General features: G+C 44.3%; 1 protein-coding gene across 1 annotated transcript in view; it reads left to right on the forward strand.

Moving 5' to 3' along the window:
* The window catches only part of LOC148595490 (protein unc-13 homolog B-like), a 146755-nt gene that overhangs the window by 20559 nt on the left and 98537 nt on the right, over window positions 1–27659 (forward strand). Inside the window, exons 2-7 of the mRNA XM_088520579.1 lie at window positions 3617–3646; window positions 5885–5984; window positions 9580–9697; window positions 10601–10724; window positions 20424–20494; window positions 23462–23519. Of these exons, the coding sequence (XP_088376705.1) occupies window positions 3617–3646; window positions 5885–5984; window positions 9580–9697; window positions 10601–10724; window positions 20424–20494; window positions 23462–23519 (501 nt within the window). The remainder of the gene's footprint in view (window positions 1–3616; window positions 3647–5884; window positions 5985–9579; window positions 9698–10600; window positions 10725–20423; window positions 20495–23461; window positions 23520–27659) is intronic.

The following is a 27659-nucleotide window of genomic DNA, read 5'->3' on the forward strand; positions in this document are numbered from 1 at the left end:
CTGCATTAAAGTTTTGCAGTGAAGAGGAAGCCGTTTGTCAAATTGCTTATGTACTTTACCTAATAATTAATATGCATTTTGAATGCTCTGCTCTCTGCATTGCTTTTCTTAAGAGTGCTAATTAAACTGCATCTTTGCTGCACGGCCCAACCTAGGTACTTTATTGACCTCTGTGCCAGGATGTAGATTTTGTTGTAGTGTGGTGAGTGACCAGCTCATGAGCCCTGTGCTGGGTTTAGTTAGGATGTAATCTTCTGGCCATCTGCTCAGGCACTCTCTGTGCCTACAACGCTCTGACTTGCAAAGTGAATGTTAAAAGTGAGCTCAAATATGCAGGTTTTCAGAACATCCAGGTTTCCCCTAACTGCATAGGAGCATGTTTCTATTCAAGAAGCTTGATAAATTTGGTGCAAGAACCTCGCAATAATTTGACACATTGAGTTTTTATTCTCTGGTGGTTATATGGTATTCCCAGCCAGAAAACATCATTCAGAAGAATTTAATAATAATAAACTCAATAAATTGACTTTAGGAACAACTGTGATATATGCTCTACTCTTGCTTTTCCACCTTCTCAGAATGATTCTGGGCATTTTTTTTGGCTTGTATTTTATCTCTTCTAGGCCTTAGGAGTCCATTTAGTTCTCCAGTATTGTATAGCTGACAGGTATAAAGCCCTTTATTTCCTTACTTTTACTTAGAGTAACATCAAAACCGTGATGAAGTTCCAAGGACAATTCGCTGAATCAACTCACGTCTATTTCAAGCATCAATTACAGCTGCTTTCATCTCTGCCCGCCCAATGCACCTCCAGTTATTTCAGTGCAGTCTGTCTGCTTTCTCGGAGCTGTTTCCAGCCCTCCTGGAAGGGAGGTGCGGTGGGTGTGACTCCTGTTTGCCCATATGTTTTTCGTGCAGCTAAATGCACCTTCAAGAGCATTTCTGTGCATCGGGGTAATGCAGTGTTCCCACATGGCAGTGCAAAGCTCTAGGCCTCTCGCTGCTCTAATTTTCTCTCATTTCCATTCCCTTCCTTCCTACAGAGCCTTATAGCTGCATATGGGGATTACTGTTGGGTGCAATTTAATGTTTACCTCTGACTGGGCTTTCTGTTGTGCAGAGAGCAGACATTCAAAAGTGGACAAGATTTAACATTTCCAGTTAGCTTCTAAGTACTGCTTTTCCAGAACTCAGAATTGGCTGTGGAATAACTTTCCTTTGCTTTTTTCCCCCACTTTTTTTTTATAGTTTTTGATTGTTTTTTTGCATGTGAATAAGGAAATTGCTTATCCAGATCCGATTTATTTTGTCCCTGGGATTTTAATTTGTGGTGGTACCGAAGTGATTGCATCTGCGATAGCCGGCATTGCTGCGCACCCTGCAGAGCCCTTTCCTTTTGTGATGCAGGTTTTAATGCACACAACCTGTGATACAGGTTTTAATCCGCCGCTCTGTGCAGCTTTGCTTCAGCCTGCCGGCCCGCTGAGCCATGGGGATGACGAGGGGTTTTCACTCTCTGCTGTGACACTGCGACTGATTGAGCTGTTCGCTCGGGTTCTTTTGTGGTTTCATTGCTCCTTTGTGTCATTTCTTTGGCGTTTGGCACATGGGGGCCTTCTGGGGACTCCAGGGGGATGAGACAGGGTGGTGTGGGGGTGCTAAAATTTCCCTCGGGGAAGCCAAGCTCTTGTACCCTCCCTATGTGGTGGTTCCTGGACAGTGACGTGATGCACTCTGGATCTGCAAACAGGCCGGCTCTGGGCACTGTCTAGTGGCCGTTTCCAGCCCTGGACCCCACAACACACACCCTGAGGTGTGGGCCCTTTGCTCCCAAGCTGGGAGCTCCTCTGCCTACCCGGCAGCAGGAGCTTTGCTCTGTTTCGTCAGATGAACCTCTTAATATTCAGAGGTTGAGACCGCAGCTCCCAGCCAGCCATCTGTCCCTTGGTTTGCGTGTTGCTCGCCGCAGAGGCCACGCTCGTGCCTGTGGCCGGGAGCCGTCGCCCGTGCTGTAACACAAATAACCCTTGGATTCCCGTGCTGGGGCTGCACCCGCCTCCCTGCTGGCAGCAGCAGAGCTGTCCGAGGAGGGGGGACCAGCTGAAGCTCCACTTACTGCCCCCTTTCTCCCCTTTCCCCTTTCTCCTTCCCTCAAGCTCTTGTATGTTTGTGTCCCCTGCCTCTTCCAAAGCAAGGGCAGAGGAGAGGCTCTATGATAACCTGGTGGCTACCTGCTCCGAGGCAATGTTTGCTTATGAAACACCTGCTTTTGTGCTGCGTCCAAAGGCACCTAGGGAGTAGGGAGCCTGTCCTCCCGTTTTCCCTGCCGTGACTTGGGTTGAGCGGCTCCGAGGTTAAAAAGGAATCTGCGCCCTCAGGCAACACTGGCCATGGCCCTTGAGTGCTTCCCTTTACCGCTGGGGTTTGCATCAAGAGTGCTTCTGGCCCTGCATCTGTGAGAAAATGTGCCTGTTTATTTTGGAAATAAAGCATACATCTGGGAGAAGATGTACCTGTTTATTTTGGAAATAAAGCATGCAGGGCTTCACAGTCTTGCTTAAGCACTTCTGCTTCTGTCTGAGGTCTCCCAGTCCCGTGCTGCGATGGGTGCAACACTCCCTCTGTAGAAACACCTGCCTGGTCTGTAAATGCTTGCAGAGAGGCACTTGTCAGACAGCAAGTTTGTTCACAGCCTCACACTCTGCCGTAACTCTGTGCATATAACCATATAAAAGCTATTTTTAATTATTATTATTTTTCTTTCTTTCATTGTGGGTTTTTTTTTTCACCTGTGTTTGCCCCCTGCCCTGGCCCCCAGTCATATTCTGCTTCCTAGCTCCTCAGATACGTTGTTGGTGTTACCACGTTTCCACTGGGAAAGCTAGGGGAGCCGGGCGATGTCTTGCCTCACTGCTTAGAGCTAACAACGTCATTGAAGATACCAGCTTGCAGAGGAGAAATGTAAACAAAATCTCACTTAGTTTGACGTGGACAGTCTCCGTGTGGAGAGATAAGGACCTGTGCTGGTCTATGTTCTGCTCCTTGTTTTCTGATAAACGTTGTCCTGGAATTAAATTAGCAAAAGAGAGCTCTGAAAAGCGACATTTGAGTTCAGCCTGCTGCTTGTTCGACGTAAAGGGTTCAATTAATTGACAGATGTCATATTATAGGGGTAATTTAGATGATTATTTTCAAGTTGTGATTGAAAATCTGCTGTACCCTGTTCTTAGTTTATATAGTCATGTTTATTATTATAGTAATATTATATAGAGTATCTATAACTTTCTAAGTGAGGTGGTATGAAATGGTGTCTTGCTAAGCAGAAATAATAATTCCTAGTTTGCGGAGGGCTGATTTTGAAATAGTTTTGTTAGACATATCACAGTGATTTCTAAACATTAATCCTGTCATTCTTTTTTTTAATTGTATTTAGAGAGGTGAGATGGAGCACAGAAGAGGCTCTGTCTCCAGATCGGTTAAACTGTGAAAATCAGTGCAGTTCTCCAGATTCCAGTTCTGTGTTGGGGATGTTGTCCAGTGACACTGTCCAATGACACTAGAATGGAACTGTGATAAGACAAAATCAGTAATAACTCTTTTTTTCTTCTCTTTACAGTAAAGAAAGCTAAACTTCAAGGACCACCAGGTAAGCCCTGCTCTGCCCATGTTCCCGTTGATCTTTCACAGCAGTGGTGACACTTGCTCTCGTTCCTGCTCACACTGCTGCCCTCCCAGCTTTCATCCAACTCCTCTCTGCCCCTCTGTGCTCTCCTTATGTGACAAAAAGCTACCCTGGGAGTCCAGGCTGTCTGAGTTGTGCCTGGTGTCACCGTACTGAGATACCTCTGCTTACTTGCCTGACCTGAACAGGCGATGGGTGAGGAAAGTCAACTTTCATCTACTGTGACCACCTCCTAGCCCGGCCTGCGCTTTCATCTTGTCCTTCCTCTGTCCCATTTAAAAACAGGATCTGAAAACATCTGCGAAACCTAATAACATCTGCCCAGCAAACTGATATGTCCCAGTCACCAGTGTGTGCCTGTCTGGCTCCAGTGCCTCCCCTAGTACCAGCTGGAGTTGCTGGATGCTGCTACAGATGTGATTCATCCTCTGTGGCAGCCCTTAGTGGCTATGATTGGGATTGTAATCCCATCTGCCTAGTTTTTTGTCCATATAATAGAATAAAAACAAACAGCTTGTGACACACAGTGTTTATAGTCTAAACAACTGTTTGTCTGTGCTTTGGTAGCAAGCAAGGAATCTATCACTATTTTTTTTTGTGGAATACAATTTAATGTGCTTTTTTACAAAAGAATAACTGATTTGTCTTTTTTCGGAGCCCAGTTTAAGGTGAATTGTAAACCTGCTTCTTTGAAATGTTGGTTTGGGTACATTCAAAGAAAAGAAAGGAAGAGGTGTGGCTTCAGGAAAAACACATGTTGAAATGCTTAGGTCCAAAGCAATTGCGATAGGGGTAATCAGGCTATGGCTGAACTGTAGACGTGTCTGTGTGTATCCTTTTGCAGTCTCCTTGAGTCTGCTCCACATCAGATCCCTATCTGTGTGCTCTCCAACCTTGGTTTTCCAGGAAAGGAAAGCTGAGTGCACAGACTAGAAGGGAGACGAGGATGCACTTCAGGTATTTGCCGTCCAGCAGCCTTGCTTGGGCCTGCAAAATGAGTCCTGTCTCGACTCATTTTGCTAAGTCTAGACTTAGCACAGGTGAAGTGTGTGGCTTCACTGACAAGCCCAGGAACAAGCCAGCAATTTCTGCATGTACCTGAGCTTCTGGATTGTGTTACTTCTCTTTCCTTCCTGTGTATTAAGGTATTTGAAGGTAGATGTTATGGCAACCTGCAGCACTGCTGTGCATGAATTGAGCAGTATTAAAATGAACAGTAATCTGACTTTTGCAGGGCATAGATAAAGCAGCACACTGAATTAGTAGAATTTGTGCTTTGTTTCTTGCAACTTAGTGTGTGTCTTGCTCCAGGTTTGGTGATACTGATAGATATGCTGGAGGCAGTAACTCTCCTTGAAGGGAGTTTGTTCATTTTCTGGTGCTGGTATTCACTTTTCCTCTGTGTCTGTTTGCCAGCTTTTGGCTTTATGAGCAAAGTAGTAGCAGCAAAAAGGAAAAAAAGTTGCTGCAGGCATTCACATCAGATTTAAAAGAAAAAAGAAATTAAAAAAATAACCCCAAAAGAATCCTGGTTTGTCAAAATTTGAGTGTAACGTGGTGGTTCTAGTTCAGCTGGTTTGGCACTGCAGAACGGTTTCTCACAGTTAGCAGAGGTCACTGTATTTCCCTTCTGCCCTTTATTTGACATTAGGAAGTCCTTTGTGGACTTGCAGGTGAAAAATCGGGCTGGAATGAGGAGAGCAGTGAGGCTGATCATGTGGTGTTTCCCTTCCATTCCAATTGCTTCATTTTGGCATGTTTTGCAAGTCCGCTTTTAGCGCTGCATGGTCTGTGTGATGGGCCCTATCTCCAGACTCTCTCTCCTTTCCCTCCTCTGTGTTTCAGTGAGCAGCCACTCAAAGTGCCTTCATCCTTCAGGATTTTACACGTTTTTCCCCTCTGTTCCTGACTTATTAAAAGTGTTTAGTTGCCTGTTGTCTTTCTTGGGGGGAGGAGGGGAGGTTTTTGTTTGTTCATGCATGAACTTCTAAGTAAATTGGATTGATGCTTTGGAAGGTCAAGTTCTTTGAAAGATATCTTGAGTATTTGGGTCTTCAACCCAGTGTTGCTTCCCCAGATGGGCCTTTTATTTTGGGCTGCCTGGAGTGCAGTGTATGCACTGAAACCCTTAAAATGTTGAGCTTGCATGGGGGAAATTGCCTGTATGCTGAGGGGAATCACTTTTTGTCTCTCGTTCCCCAGATAAATTCAATACGTACGTGACCCTGAAAGTGCAAAATGTGAAGAGCACGACGGTAGCAGTGCGAGGGGACCAACCCTGCTGGGAACAGGACTTCATGTTGTAAGTACGGTGTTGCGCGGCAGTGAGGCGCTTGTGTGCGAGCCCTTCCACAGCGCCAACATTTATAGGAAGCTCGTTAGCATGTTGTATAAAACAGAGTGCTGACCCACGTAAAATGACGAAACCTGCTGATAAATTATTTGCTTTTCTGTTTTACGCAGTAGTCTGTGCTCAAGGAGATGTGGGCCGGGAGGTGGTCCCTGCGCATGGCCTGGTGGGAGTAGTCGGTATCCTGTAATGGTTCTAGGTTGCCTGGGTTCCTGCTCCTGGATCCCATGTGCCAGGGCACGGCGAGGGCCGACTGCTCCATCTAGGATGGGGATGCGGGAGCCGAGCGCGATCCCAAGGCCGTCAGGGCCCAGCCAGGAGCTGGTCGCACGGTGCCTGAGCGAGGCAGCAGGACAGACCCAGGGACCAGGCCAGGGTCAACTCGGAGTCTGGGGCATCCTATGGGGCAGGTTGGAGATCATGCTGGGAGGGCAAGGGTGGCTCAGGCCCTCGAGGGTAACTGGCCCTGTGGTGGCGCCAGGCAGGGCCGAGATGGAGATGGAGATGGACCCTGCTGTGGTGCTGCTGGGGCAGGCACTGACAGCCCTTGGTTGGGCTGAAGCAGAAATGGGAATCTGGCCTGGCCTAGGTGTGGGGAGGCCCCAGGTGAAGCTGCTCAGGTCAATTAAGGCCTGTAATTAAGCGCTGGGAGTCTATCAGTACTCTCAAGGCTCTAGCACTGGACTCCTGCTGAGCTCAGGGTGGGAGCTCAGATCCCTCGCTCAGATCTTGGGCCCTCCAGGTGCCCGGGTTGCTGCTGCCGCCTGGAGCAGAGCTAGTGAATGTGCTCTCCAGCTCCCTGGCTGCAGCCTTCAGAGGGGCTGTCAGTCCCTGCCCTGGGCAGCACTTCCTGGGCCTGCTCTCCTGGGTCCTCTGGTGTAGCTGGCGCCTCTGATTGCCCTGCTCCTTGCGATCCTGATGCACAGCCAGAGATTTCCCAGTACCTCCTGGGATGGTGACTTTATCTGATAAATGAATGCTTCATTCATAGATTTGTAAATTGCATCTGCTTCTATTCCTGCAGCTAAGACAAAGGGAATTGAACTTGTTAAATCCCAGACTCCAAATGGTTTTATCTATTCTTGGCATGGACAGTACTGTTGGTGGTGGGAGTGATGTGATGCTCCTCTCATGGAATCAAAGCTAATGCTGCTGTTTTCGAGTGGGTCTGAGGTTTTTGCACAGCCCCTATAGCAGGATCCCATGTGCTGCTCTGCGAGTGTACAGCTCTACAGCAGCAGGCAGTTGTCCTCTCCCCAGAGTGGGAAGGTTTTGCCTCTGGGTGAGGAGCTCACCCAGTTAAGCACAGGGCAGAGTGCTGCTGTCACAGCTGTGCTCCCAAGTCCCTTGTTTTGTGGCCCTCATCTCCTTTTGGAGCAGCATCTGGGGTGAATGCACTTCCTGCAAGGAGAGGTGGAAGCCCATCTTTGGTCTTCAGAGGACCCTGGAATGCACTTTCTGTTTGGACCAGGGCTGTGGCTGTCCTTAGAGGTAACTAGGCAGCTCTCATATAATCCCTGCAGAGGGAAGCTGGGACAGGGAATTTTACCCCTCTGCCAAATTCCATGTCACTACCAAACTCTTAACTTCTGTGCTTTGGGTTGGACCTGTGGGCAGGAACTGTTTTTAAGTGTGGCCAGATACTGAGGAGACTATTGCAGGGCTGATTGAAAAATGGCAGGTTGTATTTGGCTGACCACTTTCCTACCATTCCTCCTTTTCTCGCTGGCACCCTGACTGCTTTGCCCTCACAGCTGGGAGTTTGCCTAGATGCTGTAAGGTCGCTCTGCTTCTCTGTAGTTAGTTGCTAAGGGATTTAAAAGCAGCATATTAGCTGAACTACCTCCCCTTGGTCTTCCTGCTTTTACCCAGGCAACAGGACAGTTGTGGTGCTGTTTGTTTGCAGCACGTGGCAGCCGGTGTATTTTGCATGAGCCTATGTACACTGAACTGACCCAGGAGAATTAACGCTGATATTCCAGTGCTACTGTTTACTAGTTTCCTCTTCTTTCTGGAGTTCTAAAAGGTTTTCGAATATAGCATTCTATCCCTGATGGAAGGGAGCTTGTCTGAGTGTCTTTACCTTCTTTATAAGGCAAGGTGGGAAAATACACTGCAAGAAAGGAAATGCTTTCCGTGTGTGTATGTTGGTTTTGCTTCCCAACTCCTTGTGAGCAGTAACACTTCGGGTTCTGATGCTGTGGTGGTGTTTGAGGTTTGCTTATTTACCAGACCAATGAAGAGCTCTAATGTCTTCTTTGGAGACATCCTCTAAGCTTGAAGAAGCTATGAGTACATATTTATAAGCAAACACCCTTTTAATGAAAACACAAACTATGATGTTTAAAACATGATGGTTAAAACAGCATGAAAGTTGTCAGAAGTGTCTTTCACTTAAACTCGGTGTACATGTGGAATGGGAGAGACATTAAATTAAAATCACACCTCTTTATTTATTTATTTTAAGTTATTCTGCCTCTAACCAGAAGGTGGAGAAAGGGAGACATAGTCAAGGCAATCAAAACCACTATCCTGAAAACATTTCTTTCTAGACCTGTCCTGTGGAGCTCTGAGTGGAAGCCCCATGGGTGTTTTACAGATAGGCCTTGCTCACTAGGAGTGTATGGTCTCTGCCATGGAGACATGTGGTCCTTGCTTCAGTCTAATGAATCTTTCCTCCCTTCTTCTTGCCTCACAGTGGTCCAGACAAAAGAAAATCACCTCTTGGCATTGCAGGTTTATCTGAACAATCTGAGATAAATGTCCTCTCCCCAGGAGAGTGGTTCTGTGGTGATTGGTGCAGGTGGCCACTTGTTAGATCATCTCAGACCATTTTATGTAGGTATATCCAAAATGAGAGGGCTGGAGATGCAACTTCAAGATGCTAACAGTATACTCATAACAAGACTGTAGATAGGTTAATTTTAAACTGTGATGAGCTCCTGAGCTTGCTTTCTGTGTCCCAAAACAGAGGTGCTTGTTTTAAAATAGTAGTTAATGTATTTTGCTGTAGCTATAAGGTTTGTCTTGAACCTTGTAGACACAAGGTGCTTTTTTCAAGTATGAGATGTCTCTGAGGAAAAAGTCCAAATAGATGTTGGAATTTGCAGTCGTCCTTTATTTGGCCATTAGGACAGTCAACAGAAATTAGCAACTAGAAAACTTTTAACCTCCTGTGATAAGCTTAACATGGGTCCATGTGTCCAGACGGAAGGACAGTGGGCAGCAGCTCTGTGTCCAAAATACCTAGTTTTGGAGATTAGTAGCTGTACGTAGGGCAGTGATGAATTCTAACAAGAAGGGACAGCCGTGTATCTGCAGAGACCTCAATGGCTTTCTGTACTCTCTCTCTGTACTTTCTGTACTTTATGTTTCTTCCCAATATTCAGGCTGTGCATATGTTTACACTGTTCTTAAGCAGTTTTTGTGCAGTAAACTCCGCACAAAGAGTTCACTGCTGTGATTGGGGTCGGAATTTGGAGTCTAAAGCAGAACTGGATTGTCTTCTGCTTTTTCCTTACCTGTGCTGCCTTTTCTTTTCTTACAGTGAGATCAGTCGGCTGGACCTGGGCCTAATAGTTGAAGTATGGAACAAAGGACTGATCTGGGACACCTTGGTTGGGACCGTGTGGATTGCTCTGAAAGCCATTCGCCAAGCTGATGAGGTTAAGCTGACACACCAGTTTTATTGTGCGGCAGCACTGCAGCTGATGGTTAATGTGTTACAAATCTAGCCTGATGCAGCTTAGGACTGTACTGCTCAGCAGAACTTCACCTTGCAAAGCAGGGCTAGAGGGAAGCTGCCAACACAAGATATTTGAACTTTAATAGGTGTCTGTGGGTTCATTCTACTCATATAAATTCAGAAAATAGGGCTTGATTTGTTAAAGAACATGCATTTTTGGCAAGTGTCTGAAGTCTTAGACCTGGAGGCTTAATTTTATGTCTCTGCTAAAGGCAGAGGGCTCTTAGTTGTCCCAGGAACAGTGAAGCTGACTTTTAAGGTATTTTCCTTATTTTCCTGCACTTTCCTGCAACTGCTGAGTGCATCATTAGAGGGCGTCTAGTGGTTGTGATTCTAATTAAAGTAGGAAATGAGATGTGTTCATACCTGTAATTCTTCTAACTGTTGGACTTGGTATTCCTTGCAGCTGATGAGAATATACTTGATTCTTTCACCTCAAATCCAGTGCATATGTTTAAAATATTACTGAATTTGGACTTGGAGAGAATTTTTGTTATCCATGAAAGGAAAAGGGTGGTGATGCCCAGCAGCATGGCTGTAAGATCTAGCCAGTGCCAAATTCCTCTGGCTAGCCAGGAGCTCCTGGGCCTCTATCTTTGAGGATTTACCTTTGCAGTTCCAGTGAAAAGTGAATCTTTCTGCTGTGAGATATATTACTATTCTCTTTGTAAAATCCTTTGGACTTGTGAAACCAAGGTTGCCAGAGTGCACTGAATGAATATCTGTAGATGTTAAAATAGGTTATCAGGTCTTGATGATATTGTGAGGCTCTTATTCTGGCAAATGTGTGAGAATTACTTCATCTGTGGCTTGTGATTCACAGGAAGGTCCAGGGGAGTGGTCCACGCTGGAGGCAGAGGTTGTAATGAAACGTGATGAAATCTGTGGAACCAAAAACCCGACTCCTCATAAGATTTTGCTGGACACAAGATTTGAGTTACCTTTTGGTGAGTGAATTTCAGTAACTTACCCAGGATACTGACACTGGAGAGAAAGTATTTGGGAGCAGTTTGAATCTTACAGTCAAGCTGTGTTAGTTTACAATTCAGGCAAAATAGTTCGATGTAACCAACGCTGGTGACCATTCCTTGACTGACTTCTTTCTTGGATGAAGGGTCAGAATAAATAGACAACATTTGAAAGTCTCTGAATGAACAAATGTTTACAAACTAGTGATACCAATTTCAGGATTGTGCAGCTGGCATTTTGTACTTGAGCAGGGAACACTCACTTCATTGCATTTATATACATTTGGCTCGAAGAGAGTTTGGGAGCGGGTAGGAAGGAAGCACTTAGCTAGTATGCATCCAAGGCTTGTTTTTCTAACTCTTCTCTTTCTCACAGGAACTGAAACAGAGGTAGGGTCGAGATGGTTGTGTGCTTTTCTGCTTTGGGTGTTGAAGTGTTTCAAAATTCTCCCCTCCTCTGCTTGTTGTTTTGTGTAACTAAGTTCCAACCAGTGTGGGCGGAGTTGCATCATGACCTATGCATTGGTGGAGCATTTGTGCACCCTCTGGCATGTGGCCAGTAACTGTCAGGATTGGCCATCTGCTATGGAAAAAGACTATTAGTCTTTTGACTAATAGATGACTATGGTCATCTATTAGTCTCACACCTTGCTCTTTGGTGCAAGGGAGGATGCAGGACTTCGCCCTGCAGCACTAAGATCAACATAAATTTTATTTTGTGTTCTGGGAGCTATGCTGGATGTACCGTTTTGAGTGCAGATGCAGCTGAATGGTGTAAATTTGAGTGACTGCAGTGTTTAATAGAGGTTACAGGTGCTGCTATTCTATTCCTTTATGTAGTGGGTTATAGCCAATATACCCAACATCTTAATTTGTCCAGTACTGGTTTGGAACTATCCCTCTTCCTCATGGAAACTCTGGGTGATTCGTTGTCACACTGTCATTGGGAGATAATTACTGAAGTTGACTATTCTATAAGGAGAGGAGCAACTTGCTCTTCTCGTAGAGTGAAATGTTGCTTCTGTGGGGGAAAATGTTCAGGCTGCCGAGAGGGAAAGAGCGCAGCACTGGTAGCTAAAAGCAAGGCTTGTAGCCAATGCATTTCCCTTTGAGTTCATCTTGACATCATGACATGCATGTCATCTAGACATGCTTTTAAAGTATTTTTGCTTTAACAGAAAATGAAGTTGTGATCTCTCCTCCTCCATATTCAGAAAAATATCCAAAATAGAGTTCAGTTTCTTCTGAAATTTGGGTTTTGTGCTGAGTGCTTTTCTATTAAGCACCAAACTGTTCTTAATAGAAATAACTCTCATCTATGTTTCATGTGTAGGAAAACAGAGTCATTGCAAAACAAGCATGTGTTGGAGCATGCTGGATTTAACAAATGAAAAATATTTCTTATAATAAACGTGTGTTTTCTCCCTGCTGTTGCCTTCAAAACACAAAGTGTCTTTTAATCATTATTTTAGACTGTATTACATTGTACAGAACCACAGCATGTGAAGAAGATGAGAACACTAAATGAATAACAAACATCTAATGACTTGGCTGTTTTTTATTTAACACATTTGGTTCATATAAAACACATCTATTACTTCTTCCTTTGCTTGTTGTGCCAAATCCTGAAATCGTAGGCACCCTGCATTTAAATGCCTTTCAGGGGCAATGTCTAATATATTGTTTGAGACTTTAAGTGAGAATGTGAATTAATTTTCAATGGACTATAGACTTATTAAGAAAACTCCAGGAGGAATCTGGTGTATTGAAGCAAACTTATTTTGGAGTGTAGAAAGTTGGCCCCTTCCATAGTTTCGTAGTGTCCAGGGAAATATGGGAATATGATTTGGCTGTTCCAAGGCTTGTGCTGCTAGTTTTCTTGGATCCTCTCCACTTTCGGTCGCTCTTGGGGCAGGAGGGCCAGATGGAAAAGGTGGAGGTGCCAAGAGTATGGGAGATTCATCCTGAGAAGACAACAGCTCCGCACGTCACCATCTCGCGTGGTGGCGGCAGCTCTGCTCCGTCCCCCTCCCGAGTGGAGGAGAAGGGGCCCTGTGCCACGGGCTGCAGGGATGTGTGGGGATAGGCCAGCTCACAGCCTTGCCCTGGCCTCTCTCCCTGTGCCTTTGCAGAGCCACTGCCAGCCGCGCTCAGGGCAGCAGCACAAGCTGTTTGCACCCTCCTTGGTAAGACTGTAAACGGCTGCTCTCAGTCTGCAGAGACCTAAATTGATCTTTGATCTGCCATAGAAGTTCTTCCATCTGTAGCTCTGTAGATGTAGCCTCTTAATAAGAGCATGTTTGCAATGATACTTAGGAACGTCGTGCGTCATGTGTTGTGTCCCAGGTGAAGAGCTCCTATGTACTGTAGGAGCACAAGCCCAGAAGTGACATGTCTGTGCTCATGTACAGCTTACACTGCTTTCCCAATCTGGTAAAATACAGTTACCTGAGGTGGCGTCTCTACCAAAATAGTATGTTCCTCTGTTGGGGTTTTATACTTTCATACTTTTTCTGTCACTTTTGGCTGCCCTGTTTTAGTTAACTTAAGTGATGCATGTAGATGCAGTACCCCAGGCTGCTCCATCAATGAGACATTTAAACTGTTTCATTATGTTTAAAATTTGAGAAGTTTGTAAGGGAATATAAGAGAAAACATGTTTCAGAAACACCGAAACTGAAGTCCTTGGTATGAAACATGATTGTATCTCTAGAGAGATTAAAAAGAGAACCTGGGTTGTTTCTGATATATTTGCTCCGGATTAGTTTGCTTTTGCTGCTTTTACCTAATACACTTGGGATACTTTCTTCCTTGTGTGCCAAGCTCTCAGGCTTCCTGCACCTTCTCCAGGTCCTCTGGAGACTGGCAACAGCTAAAAGCTGAAAGAAACGCAGATGTTTTGTTTGGTGCTACATGTTGTGGGAAATCAAGACATATGTATATAGTATATAGTTTTTAATGTGAACTTGTGTTTAAGCAGTTAACAGTAGGAAGCAACCATCTTTTATAAGAAGCTGATGGGGGCTGTTGCAGTCTCTGCACCTGGTGATATAATCAGATATGATCTTTCTGGAGATCATCCAGGAGCTGGGTTTTGCTAATGCTTACATTTCTAATGGGATCAAGAATATCTGCAAGATGCTCAATATATCTGTATATCCCATTGCATGTTCTAGTTGCGGCCTTGCTTTGCGTTCAGCAGTTGTGAGTGTGACGTAAGCTGTGGTAAATAGGGGAGACCAGATCTTGGGCCCTGTGCTGAGCAGGAGAGAGCAGATTTCACAGAATCACAGAATAGTTGAGGTTGGAAGGGACCTCTAGAGATCATCTAGTCCAACCCCCCTGCCCCAGCAGGGACACTCAGAGCACGTAGCACAGGGTGGCGTCCGGGCGAATTAGGAAGATCTCCAGAGAAGGAGTCTCCACAACCTCTCTGGACAGCCTGTTCCAGGCCTCTGTCACCCTCACAGTAAAGAAGTTCTTCCTCCTCTGGAGGTGGAACTTCCTGTGTTTCAACTTACACCCATTACCCCTTGTCCTGTCACTCGCCACCACGGAGAAGAGCCTGGCCCCATCCTCCCTGCAATCACCCCTTGGGTACTTGTCCATGTTGATATAATCTCCTCTCAGCCTTCTTTTAGAATCATAGAATCATAGAATGCTTAGGGTTGGAAGGGACCTCTAGAGATCATCTAGTCCAACCCCCCTGCATACGCAGGGACACCTAAAGCACGTGGCGCAGGACTGCATCCAAGCGGGTTTTGAAGATCTCCAGAGAAGGAGACTCCACAACCTCTCTGGGCAGCCTGTTCCAGTGCTCTGTCACCCTCACTGTTAAGAAATTTTTCCTTAAGTTCCTATGGAATTTTTGATGTTTCAGTTTCCGGCCATTTCCTCTAGTCCTATCAGTGGCCACCACTGAAAAGAGACCATGACCGTCCTCTGCACTCCCTCCCTTGAGGTATTTATATACACTGATTAGATCCCCTCTCAGCCTTCTCTTCTCCAGGCTGAACAGGCCCAGCTCCCTCAGCCTCTCCTCATAGGGCAGATGTTCCAGGCCCCTGATCATCCTTGTAGCCCTGCGCTGGACTCTCTCCAGCAGCTCCACATCCCTCTTGTACTGTGGAGCCCAGAACTGGACACAATACTCCAGATGCGGCCTCACCAGGGCTGAGTAGAGGGGCAGGATCACCTCCCTCGACCTGCTGGAGACGCTCTTCTTAATGCACCCCAGGATCCCATTGGCCTTTTTGGCCACGAGGGCACACTGCTGCCTCATGGTCAACTTGTCGTCCACCATGACACCCAGGTCTTTCTCTGCAGAGCTGCTCTCCACAAGGTCGGTCCCCAGCCTGTACTGGTGTCTGGGGTTATTCCTCCCCAGGTGTAGGACCTTGCACTTGGCCTTGTTGAATTGCATGAGGTTTTTCACCGCCCAGTTGTCCAGTCTGTCCAGGTCCCTCTGGATGGCAGCACAGCCCTCTGGGGTATCGGCTACTCCTCCCAGTTTGGTATCATCAGCAAACTTGCTGAGGGAGCACTCTGTGCCTTCATCCAGGTCATTGATGAATAAATTGAACAGGACTGGACCAAGGACTGACCCCTGGGGGACCCCACTAGCCACAGGCCTCCAACTAGACTCTACACCGCTGATCACCACTCTCTGAGCCCTGCCATCCAGCCAGTTCCTAATCCATCTCACTGTGCACTCATCTATCCCACACTTCCGGAGCTTGCCCAGGAGGATGTTGTGAGGGACGGTGTCAAAAGCCTTGGTGAAGTCGAGATAGACGACATCCACCTCTCTCCCCTCGTCTATCCAGCCGGTCATTTCATCATAGAAGGCTATCAGGTTAGTCAGGCAAGATTTTCCCTTGGTGAATCCATGCTGACTACTCTTGAGCACCTTCTTGTCCTCCATGTGCCTGGAGACAACGGCCAATATGAGCCGTTCCATCACTTTTCCGGGGACGGAGGTGAGGCTGACTGGCCTGTAGTTGCCTGGGTCCTCCTTCTTGCCTTTTTTGAAGACTGGCGTGACATTGGCCTTCTTCCAGTCTTCCGGCACCTCCCCCGTTCTCCAGGATCTTTCAAAGATGATGGAGAGCGGCTTAGCTATGGCATCTGCCAGCTCCCGCAGCACTCTGGGGTGCATCCCATCAGGCCCCATGGATTTGTGGGTATCGAGGTTCCTTAGGTGCTCTCTGACCCAATCTTCCTCTACCCAGGGCAAGTCTTCCTCTCCACCCGCTTCTTCTCTTGCCTCTAGGGCCTGGGACTCTAAAGGGCTGCCCTTGGTAAACACCGAAGCGAAGAAGGCATTGAGCAACTCTGCTTTTTCTGTGTTATTTGTAACCAAGGTGCCCATCCCGTCCTCCAGCGGACCCACGTTCTCCCTGATCTTCCTTTTGCTGTTAATGTATTTGAAGAAGTTTTTTTTGTTATTTTTAACGTCCCTTGCCAGCTTGCCTTCCAGACGTGCCTTAGCTTTCCTTGTCGCATCTCTGCACTCCCTGACTATGTTCCTGTATTTCTCCCAGGGGGCCTGTCCTTTTTTCCACATTCTGTATACCGCTGCCTTCTGCTTGAGCATTGCATTTCTCCAGGCCCAGCTCACTTATCTTTCCTCATATGACAAATGCTCCCGTCCCTTAATCATCTTTGTGACTCTCTGCTGGACCCTCTCTGGAAGCTCAATGCCCCTCTTGTACTGGGGAGCCCAGAACTGCACCCAGTACTGAGGAGAGGGGCAGGATCCCCTCCCGCTACCTGCTGCCAACGCTTCTCCTGATGCAGGCCAGGATCCCATTGGCCTTCTTGAACATGAGGGCACATTGCTGCCTCATGGTTAACTTGGTGCCTGCCAGGACTTCCCAATTGCTCTCTGCGGAGTTACTTTCCAGCAGGTCAGCCCCAATGTGTACTGGTGCCTGGGGTTATTCCTCCCCAGGTGCAGGACCCTGCACTTCTTGTAAGATCTTGGACCCTCCTGCACTGAGTTCCTGTGTGCAGTGAAGGGCAGTGCTGAGGATCAGGTTCTCACCTCAGTATTCACTGCCAGCTCCCTGTTCTTAAATGCTCACTTTATCAGAAATAGCATGACCAAAAATCCTCTTCTCTGAAAGTGCAGGAGAAGTGTGAGCTTTAGAAACAATGTGAAATGTTAGTGAGAGTTTGATATTAACCCTTACGGTGGAAAGCATTTCTGTGCTTAGTAGTCTCTAAGAAAATGGTAGTAAACTGCTTTCTTGATATTTATAGGAAGAAATATTAGGTAGACTAGAACAGCTTTGATTACTGATCAAATATGATTCTTGGAAATGAGGCAGATGTATCTAAGAGGGAGACTGTTAGATTTTCTTCTAGCTTGTTTTAGAAATTTGGGAAGAATGAGTCCCAAGAATGAGTCTTGCCTTGTTGTCCTGGGAGGAGTGGATGTCTTGGCTTCTCTCCAAGCTGCTGCTCTTTGAGTGTAAAATTCTACTGCCGAAAAGCAATTTTGCTGTGTCTCCCTATTTAGAAGTGCAGTGACTATGTACGAACCTCTCGCATGGTGGAGTGCTTAATGTTTTTTGGCTACCAAAGTATAGCAGTTTGGGTCTGTGCCAGGTTGTTTCTAGTAGATAATGGGAGTGAAAATGCTTCCAGGGTTCTCGTGTCTCGCAGGCTGGGAGGATGCTGATCTGCATCCAACCATCAGCTGGAGTAAATGTGCTCTGGTTTGTTGGCTTGGGAGCTGTACAAGAAGAAATGCTCTGCTCTGCGATAGCATTTTAGTGAGAGCTTGTTCACATTCTTAACTCTGGAAAGGAAAGAAATTGGGGCTAGTAGCTGATGAACAGGGAAAATAAGGAATTGCAGGTGGTTAATTCTTTCTTTGGCTTCAGTCACTTGTTCTCACTCACACACAGCTCGGGTAGGCCCCAGCCCAGGACTTGCTGCTTGGGACAGGCTCAGACCCAGGCAGATGTGCAAGCAGAGTGAGGAGCTCTGGACCAGCATCACGATAGAGTAGCACTTGTGCTGAAGCTCCAGGTTAGTGCAAGCTAGAGCTCTCTAGGTGAGAGTGCTGGCGTGTTTAAGTATCCACTGGGGTCTGACTGTGGCTGAAGTGGTCTGTATAGGTGCAGGAAATTGTCTTCTATTTCCTTCTCCCAGCCTGATCCAGTTTCTGTGCTGAATGGCCCTCATTTCTTGGTGGTGCAGTGTACTGCGGTGTCAGGGCACTGAGTGCCCTAATAAGCTTCAGTGACCCTAATAAGCAGCCTCACCTGGGGCCTCCAGCACCCTCACCCCCTGCCCTGAGCCTGGGGAATTTCAGCCTAGTTTGGGACCTTCAGTCCCTGTCTGAATGGTGTTGGAGATGTATCAGTCTGCAGGCTCAGTTCCAGCTATTCCTGGCCATGGATCCTCGCGGGTCCACACCTTGATCTGCAGACTGACTTTCTGGCTCTACCTTGGACCTGTGTCCTCATCATGAACTTCCCCGATGAGCTGAACTCCTGGTTGAGTCTGAGCCTGTCCAGCTTGCCCTGCTCTGGTGCTGTGAGCTGGGCCCTGGCTGGTGAGGTACCAAGCTCTGCTCCTTTGGGGAGCAACCGGACCTTGCTGTGCCCTGTCACCAGGAGCCCAGAGTAACGAGGGCTTTCAGATTCAAATGCCTGGTTGAAGATGACAGTAGCAGCATGAAGCTTGCCCTCTTTCCACGTTGGTGTCAAATTAAGAAGTCCAAAAAAGCAGTGAGTAGAGCTGCCCATCTTCCCGCTGTTCTTGATCAGCAGTTTTGTTTCAGTGGCGTATGGCCTTCTTCTCTCAGTTACCAAGCATGATGTCAGTGGAGCTCTTGGCTGACATCAGGTGGTCTATGTTTGGACTAGTTCATCTGCTTGTCTTATAAGCAGAAATTAATGTAGAAGAACAATGTGGATTTCTAATCTAAGCTCTATATTGATATAAGAGCTGGCTGGGAGGTGCCGCGTGAGCAATCAGTCTGTGACTAGGGGTTTGGATTCTCTGTACTCCAAAGAAGCTGCTTAAATAAAACAGGTGATTAAGACTAGACCCAAATGGATGGTAAAATTAAATATTTCTAAGTTGCTTTCTCAAAACAAAACAAGAATTCTGCCTTGTTGGGCATCTGTTTTTCTGAGAAGGCAACTTCACTCAAATTCATAGGCTAGTTGTTTAATGTTTAAGGCTTGCTGTGCAGTAGCTGTGCTGCCATTCCCATTGATGACAAGAACTTCTTCAAGATCAAAAGGAAGCCTTTAAAAATTCAAAATCTTGACCATGGAAAATTTCTAATCCTGACTTGAATAAAAAGCTGTTTCTGTAGAGCAGTAGTGATCCTGTACTAAAACGCTGATAGCTCCCTATGTGAAATGGCTGCCTTGGATACAGGAGACTAGAAACAAACACAGGAGCTGCATGGTGCTCCTTGGTGCCTGGGCATGCAAGTAAGGTGCGTAAGCTTTGAAACCCCTGCAGTAAAACTGCTGGTCAGTATCATCACTTCATCCCTCCTGTATCTCACTGGAGTAGATTTGGGGCTTTGAACGGTTTATTCCTCAGTTTATGCATTATTCTTTGGCTTTTAGAGTTGTGGTGGCTTCCAAGGGCAAAATTCCATATACCTTTTTGTACTATTTGGGTTGTTTCAGATCCTTGCTGGAGTTTCTTGTACCGCTGAATTACATTAGGCCATCAGTTAAATGTCCTCTATGTAGATCAGTTCTCTCCATATTTTCTCCCTTCCAACGTACAGGATGTCAGAAAGAAGTGTGTGTTATGTTTAAAACGTATTACCTCATTGATATCCTCTTTAGAAAGTAAAACCACCTTATTCTTTTTCTGCTAAATGCAAGTTTTCATTTTGCACTCCCTGCAGCAGTTCATCTTACCTTCGAGGGTGCCCTCAAAGAGGTGACATTTTCTGGGTGGCAGAATTCGTTGTTCCCTTCAAACCATTAGGCCACAATATTATTTGAAGTGTGAGAGAGAAAATAGTTACCAAAATAAAGGTGGTTGTGCTTGCTTCTTGCTGTCAGCATTTAATTTGGTAAATCTTTTAGAAGTTAATAGGGTGGCCATAATGCATTTCACAGTGAAGTTGCACTGAAGTAAAAAATTAGGAATGTGTTTCCACTGAATGTGTCTGTAACTTTGTTCATTGCAGGTATATGGCAGATATGATAAGGTAAAGAAAAACAAGAAACTGCTTTTCTTTGTTGCTTTATTTGTGACCTCCAGCGCATAAGGTGTGGTGTGCTATCCAAAAGGAGTCCTTGTTCCTGAGGTTATGCAAACCCCCTGAAGAGGTTTTTGTTATGTGTTAGCAAGTATGCAGCAAGTCATTATTAAATGACACCTTGTAAAACTAATTCTTGAATTAAATACATTTTACTCGGTCTTCCTCTTTCCTACTTCTGTGTGGTGTGCATTTGGTCTCTCAACTTGAAACAAAAGAGTAATGTTTGTTTTGAGGACTTTGAAATGTCTCTCTACTTAGAATGCTTATTTTTCCATCTGAGTGCTAGTATAAGGGTATTTTTTCTTTCAAAATTAGGTGTGTTTTTATGGTGTGACCTTTGAATACTTTCACTGTTTTAGTGCTGCTGGTGATAAATGTAAAGTTGCCTGGTCAATAAGATGGTGTGATTCTGATTCTTTCTATAGATATTCCTGAAGAAGAAGCCAGATACTGGACCAGAAAATTAGAACAAATAAACTCCCTGGGAGATGATGAGGTAAATATCTGAAATGAAAGATGAATGTAGGAATTGCAGTCCTGAATGTCCCATAGTTTGCCTATACTTTTGATGTTGAATTGCTGTAGTTGTTAAGATAGATAATAAATGTTCTGTGTTTACAAGCCTTTCACAAGCTGTTTTCAGGACTGTTTTCTTAAGTGTAACGTTGGTGTTAATCAGAGAAATGCTTTTTTCATATCCTGGAAGTCCTCAAACAGAACTGCATGCTGATGCATGTGCACCCAAAGTAAAGGTTATGTCTAACCTTGCAGGAGCGTGAAGCAGTTTTTGACAAGATGTGATAGGCTGTCTTCTCTCATGAAATCAAGTCAAAAAGGATATGTTACTTTTTTATAAATAAAGCTGTGTGTATTTACACGCACACACACACACACTTTTTTTGGGAATGTGAAAAAAACAGTTACTGAATTTCTCCTTGAAATGAGACACTAGTGGAGTGAAGACTTTGACCTGAACAAGTTGTTAATATTTCAGTTTGTGAATTTTGTATTATATTGCCTGATAGCTATGGATTTGCTTTCTTGGATTTTGTATGTATTTTGGTAAACAGCCGTAAATTAAAAATTATGATTTTGACTAGAGAGTCTGGAACAGTTCTATTATTAAAACCTTTATGTGCATTTCATACTGTTGTGCTGTTGCAAAAAATCACCTGACATATTAATGCTCACAATTGAAGTCTTTCATTTCTTACCTCTCATGTAGCAATGCTAACACCAGTGAGTAGGAAGATGGGGTTGCTTAAACCCCAATAGGTCTTTTTTCCTTAGCAAGATACCTTGCAAAAGGTGCTGTCAGTGACTTCAGAAGCTTGTTGGTCTGGAATCTCTCATCAATCCCTGTTCATTCCTTTTTTCAGTCACTGGATTGACTGCTGCGCGGACAGAGAAAACCTTTTCTTTTTGATGACAACTGACCTGTTTTTAGGTAGATTAAAACATAATTGCTTGGGGGCAGGGGGAAACCTTTCTTGCCTCCCCGAAACTTTGAGAACCTCTTGGATTTGGTGGAAAGCTCATTCAGTAGTTCAGCCTCACAGAGATGCTGCTGGGATAACTCCCTGCTCCTTGGGCTGTAGCAGGAGTCCTTGCATGTACCGTAGTGGAGCGTAGGTGCCCTCTAGTGCTTCCTTGGACCTCTACTTGGTGAAAAATGTCCCAAGTTGGTGAGACTCCTCTTTTCTTGGAGTGCCACGTGCTTGTTAAGTGGATTCTTTTACTGAATTTTACCAAATAATAATAGCAAAGTCATATACCTATATTTGTGGCCTAATTTATAATGGATGTGCCCTTTTACCAGTAAGAAAATCAAAAACGTTAACGCAGCTGTGCAGGGCCTGAACCCGGGTTTGTCTCGTCCCATGTGGGCCGGTGACCCGGGAAGGAAGGTCCCAAGGCAAGTGTGCAGGGGCACCTCCCTGGCCTGTTCTCTGACTCTGCAGCAACTTGTAGCTCAGGAACTTCTCAAGCCTGAGGCAGTAATTTTGCTTAATAGCTCCTCATTTTTTTTTTCTCTGTGACTGTCAGTTGGCTTTTGAGCCCAACTTAATCTGTTGTGTTGTAGCAAGGAATTCTGCAGCTTAATTATGCACAGCGTGAAGAAATATTTTGTTTGCTTGGAGCAAAGAAACCCTTCTTAGCAAGAGCAGCTGGAGGCAGGGGCATTTGGGGAAACAATGACTGATCTGAATGACCTCCTTAATCTGCCCTGTGCTCCTTAGAGCTCTGCAGGTCTCTCCTGGGAGGCTTTCAGGCTGCAGAGCCCTAGTCTGTATAGGGGTATACAAACTATTGCCATTCTTGAATCTCATCTCTGAGAGCAACTGAACCTGTTCAGAACCTGTTGCTCTCTCGTGCAGCTAGGGTTGCTCATCAGTAAACTTCCTTCCACTAGTCAGTGCGTTGGCATCTGGTTTTGGCAATCCTGAGTAACTTGGTGAAGTAGCAGTTTGCTGGTTATGACTTAACACATTCCAACAGTACTTGTGCATTTTAAATGACACAGGTATGAAAATAAACACTGCAGAAGTCGGTGGATTGTTTCCCCCCACTACGTGGGCTGATTGTTAATTCTTATCAAGTGGAAGGAGTTCCCTAGTATTACTATTTTGCATGGATTGTAGCACTGGGGTTGCTAAGCTGCTACTTTCCTAGCCTTGGGACCCTTTTTTCCTAGCAAAGAGTGTTCTCGTCATTTTGTGTAGTTGTCCTAAATTTCCTATATCCCTGTGTAAGGTGGCACAGATAAAAATAACAAAATAAAACCACCAGCATTCCCTCTAGGAACATTTTGATTCTATAACAAGCAGCTTTTTAAAAGTTGAAACTAGTTAATTGAAATACTACTGTTTTCTCATTTGGTGTTAAATAAGATGTAAAAATTCTTCTCAGTATGTATATATACATACGTACATACATGCACTCTTTTTTGATGCACTGTGTGCATTGACTGGGCAATCGTACTCCAGCCCTGCTGGGCCTGCTAATTATGTAGTTCCCCTTCGGTTTCCAAGTGCAACGTTACTGCAATCCCTCACTTTGAGTCTCCAGTTCCTGAAGGTATCCTCGAATGTCTGAAACATAAGTTGTACGTATTCTGAGCTCCCCACAACTGTAAAACTTTGATGCAAGTGTAAAATCTTTCAAGTGCCCAAACCAAAATCTCAGAATTGAAGTCTCAAAATTGAAAGTAGTGCCTCTGTTTATAGTAAAGCAGACTGTGCCCCAGCCTGCTGTGCATTTGTTAACAACTTTTTTTCTTTTTTTCTCACTAAAATACAAAGGAGAGACTTCTGGGAGAATGTTTAGATATGGGTATTAAGAAGACTGCTTTGGGCTTTGATACTGCCAGAGATGTTTTCTCTAGTGTCACATGTCACGCTCTGAGAACTGGTTCCTGAATTTACATTTTCTTTCTTACCAGCTTGTGTTTGTTTTTGTTTAGTATTCCTATCAGGAAGAAGTCCAGAAGAAACCGCTGCCCAGTGCTGCCTCCCAGTGTTGTAAGTCAGACCTTTTCATTTCTTCTTAACACTTTTCCTCCTCAGTTAACTTCACTACTTTCTCCAGTTGGTTGTGAAGGGATGGAACATCTGACCGATGATTCTTGTTAGAATTGCTTGGAAGAAATGGCAGGTCAGCTGGGGAGAGCAATGCTGAAGTCTCTGTTAAGTTAATAACTTTTGTACGTTATGAAAAACTCTTCCCAAACAAAAATGTTTGTCTCTCCTGATGCTAAAAACAAAGTCAGGCATTGAGTCTCTAACTTCTCAATATGTCCTCATGCGCAGAAGGAAAACAGGATGAGTCCAGGTCACCTGTATTGTGAGATGCCTGTAATACCAATGCAAATTAGAAAATTGGATGTTCAGTATTCATTGTATAACTGAGTTGGGCTGTGTTCTTATTAAATATCATGTGTTCAATATTATTTTTATTTATGGAATTTTAAGAATGGTAGAGTAGATGTAGGCAAGGATGCTGCCTCTAGTCTGTTAAAATGTAGCTGTTTTGAGTACTTGATGTTTAATTTCTTTTAATATTTTTAAGTGAGTTGAAGGATGAAAAAAATTTTTATTAATTTCTGTTTATCTCATGTCGTTTGGTTCTTTTGTATACTTCTGAAAACTCACATAGGAAAATAGCATTGTACACCCTATTTCTGATGGTCTGCAGAATTATATTTCTGAAATCTTGCTCTTAATATATGCTCAATGAAACCTCGGTGATGTCTCTCTTGAATGTCTTTTCTACTCTGGGCAACAACTTCAATAAAATTCAAGGTTCATAATTTATACAAGTCTTTTATCATCTGCTTAAAATTCTGGAAGACTTGCATACTTTGCAGGATGTTTATCCACTAGGCTGATTATAGGATTGCTACAAAGCTGTTAACATTAAAAAATGTTAATTAGTCTTTGCCTTTTTGGGAGAGAAGAATTAATTTATCTGTGTGCTTTTATTATGTTGTCATAAAATTAGCTTCAGAAACAGACATTGACCAGTCGCTTGGGAAATCTGAATGTGTTGATGAGATATACAACCCTATATTAACGTGTGTCAACTGTGGTATCCTAAGTAACACCGAATGTGTGGTACTTTTAAAAACAACACCCCAATCCCAGCCAAAGTGTAGATACACGCACACGTGCACAGATGTGTCTGAAGTGTGCATGCGTATTGTTTAAAAATACGTACGATATGGAAGGATGCAACTGATTTATAAAGCCTATAAACAAGATGTTGAAGAAACTAATATTTGGCTAAATCATACTAGCATAGTTTGCAGAACTCCTAATGTCTGATAAAAATCAGAGAAAAGTTGTTATAAAAAGGCATAAAGTGTCCAGAGACCAGATGTCTTGTAGTCTGAGGGTTCATTTCAGCACATGTGCCCTGAGCTTTGCATTCGTTTGAGAAAGGCTGGTTTGATTGCCTTGTTAAAAAAGTGCTTGTTAGTAAAGACTAGAACTGCAGCAGCCCTTTGTGTTGTATGTTAACAGCCTGTATCTTGCTGGAAAACGACTTTTTGAAATAATTAATTGAAGGCCCTGGTTTGAACAATTAATACTGTATAAAAATAAATTTAATTATTCTCAGTTTGAAAGACAGTCATTAGATTTGTGATGTTAGAAATTTCGTGCAGCGTGCGGCTAACGTTTAAGAATTTTCTGGTAATTCAATAAAGCTTGTGGCACTGCATGTACTCTTACTTATCTAGTGCCTGTAAGTGTCTGACATCCATGAATATCAAACTGTTTATCTGGCCAAATACAGAACAGATATTTAATGTAGAAGTAAGTCTTAAGTTTGAAAAATGAACTCTGCCTGCATTACTCTATGCAGAAAAATTGTAAACTTGTCCAAATGATTTGTAGTCCTTTGGAACTAAAGAATTCAACTCAGAAGACCCACTGATTGTGGCTGTATTGAAAGCTGACCTGACCTTTGCATATGAAGCAGACACTAAACAGAGAAACAGTATGAGTATCCTTCCTGAACCAAAAACACAGAGTACAGAATGTTCTTACTTAAAATGGGGGTAAGTAAATAACTGGTAGATATATTTTTAGGCACAATAAAATTGGCTCAAGAAACTTTAGTCTGTAAAACTCATCCAACTTCCCATCATGATGTGCTAGATGAGATCTGTGATCCAGCTAGTGGTCTCATGTTCGAAGTAGTGATCAGGGCTAGATACATAGAGGCAAGAGCAATAAACTGAGTGTAAGTAGAAGTGGGTTTTTTTATTTGTTTGCTTTTGTTCTTCTCCCATGAGAATATCTTCACAAATCATAAAACCCTCAAAATTATCTTAGAACCTGATGTGCCAGAGCAAAACCGGACCAAATGCTTGATGTGGCTTGCATTTAAAGAGGGGAAAAAAAAAAAAAGGATGTCTGCAAGTCTGACTTGTAGTTTGGGTCACTCTTGACCTGGCTTCTTGATACAAGGACTGGAGGGCTCTTCTCCCTTGCAGTCCCCTTGTGTTCCACGGTACAATGGGGTTACTGTGCAGGGAGAGCCGCCGCGCGTGCCACCGGTGTCCTGCTGAGCTGCTGTATGGCTCTGAAGACTTGGCTGCTTTCTTTGTTCTAGCTGGAGAAAATTTTATTCCTGTGGGCAGACTCTGTTTGGTTAAATGGGGAAATATTTGTCCTTAAGTGTTAGAATCAGCTTAGTCCTGCTCTGTGCTCCTCTGATGTTCTCCACGTGCCTCTGGTTGCTTACCAAGCCCAGCTGCCTCTCATGGTTATTTTCCCGTCTCTTGCATGGATGTGATTTCTATTGCAGGGAAAGTAGAGAGGGAGGTGAAAGATGGGATGGTGAGTGAGGAAAGGGAGCTGGCTGGCTGATGATGGAGCTTGGCAGTAGCCGCACGTCTAAAGACCAAGGTCTGACCTGTGATGGTGGCGGTTCATCTTGTGTGTTTTGGTGTGTATGTGCTGCTGCCTTGGTGTGGTGCCAGTCTAGGTGCTCTCATCTCCTCAGATTATAGAGCTTTCAGGCATGCTTCACAGCCTGAACTGCTGCTTTGTCCTTAGAAGAATCTGAATTTCATTACTGATGTAGTGCAGGATTTGAGCTTCCTACTGATTCCTCTATGAAGCAGGTTGCTCAGTGCTTGTGTATGAAAGCTTCTAACTGGGCCCTTCAAGTTTTGGTACTTCATGCTTCCTCCTTCATCATACTTAGCCATTTCACATTTTCCACACCGCTACTTTGTTTATCTGGGCATTTGTCCTACCCCAACAAGATCACATGCTACCAAGTGCTTTAATTCTACCTATCTGGAGCCACAAGCGAGGCACTCTAGTGGAAATATATTGAAACATATGTAAACATATGAAGAAGTAATATATTTAAACAAGACAACCTCCATGAGTCTTTCTTGAGAGTGAGTTCTCTCTAGCTGGTGCCTCAACTATTCACCTCTTGGCTCAGATTTCTGTTAAATGCCACCTTAATTCTGAATTCCCTGATACCTAATTATTGTATAATTGCAGCATCCTTATCTCTGCTTTTACCCACCACCAGAAATTGAATGTAAATTAGAAAAGAAAGCAAGCTCTTATCATTTGGAAACTTACTTTAAATGAACCAGATTGGAGAAAAAAAAAAGTTATTTAATTACTTAAAGCTTATTGATTCAATGAATGTCAAAGCTATTCACTGTTGTTTTAGGTACAAATTTATTTCCCTTGCTTGCTCACAATTATTTCTGGCAATGTCAAAGTCCATTATAATCCATAAGTGAGTCACTCTGTCACTGTTATAGATGCAACTTTGACTTGGAGCAGACAGCAATGCATGTATCTTTGGGAAAATGTTTGGCTGTTCATGTCAGCCAGTTTAAATATTGCTGTATCCATTTTTCAGAGACTTCACAAATCTGGAAGAGAGCAGTTTTTTTTTCCTTTTCAGGATAATTCTGTAGGAAAGATAAAGTATGTGTGACTTGATCAACCCGTTTTGTCTGTCCTCACATCTTTGGCTGATAATCTTTCTAGGAAAGCCTTATTCTCCCATCCCTACAAACATTTTTCTTCCACTTCCTTGAGTCTGTGATGTTCTTTCTTCACAATTAGACCCTAATAAACCACAGTGCAGCATAGTGCTGTCCTTCTTGATTGCCACTGCAA

Source organism: Tinamus guttatus, unplaced genomic scaffold (genome assembly GCF_059628265.1).
Source record: "Tinamus guttatus ecotype Peru unplaced genomic scaffold, ASM5962826v1 Tinamus_guttatus_pri_ptg000092l, whole genome shotgun sequence".
NCBI lineage: Eukaryota > Metazoa > Chordata > Aves > Tinamiformes > Tinamidae > Tinamus > Tinamus guttatus.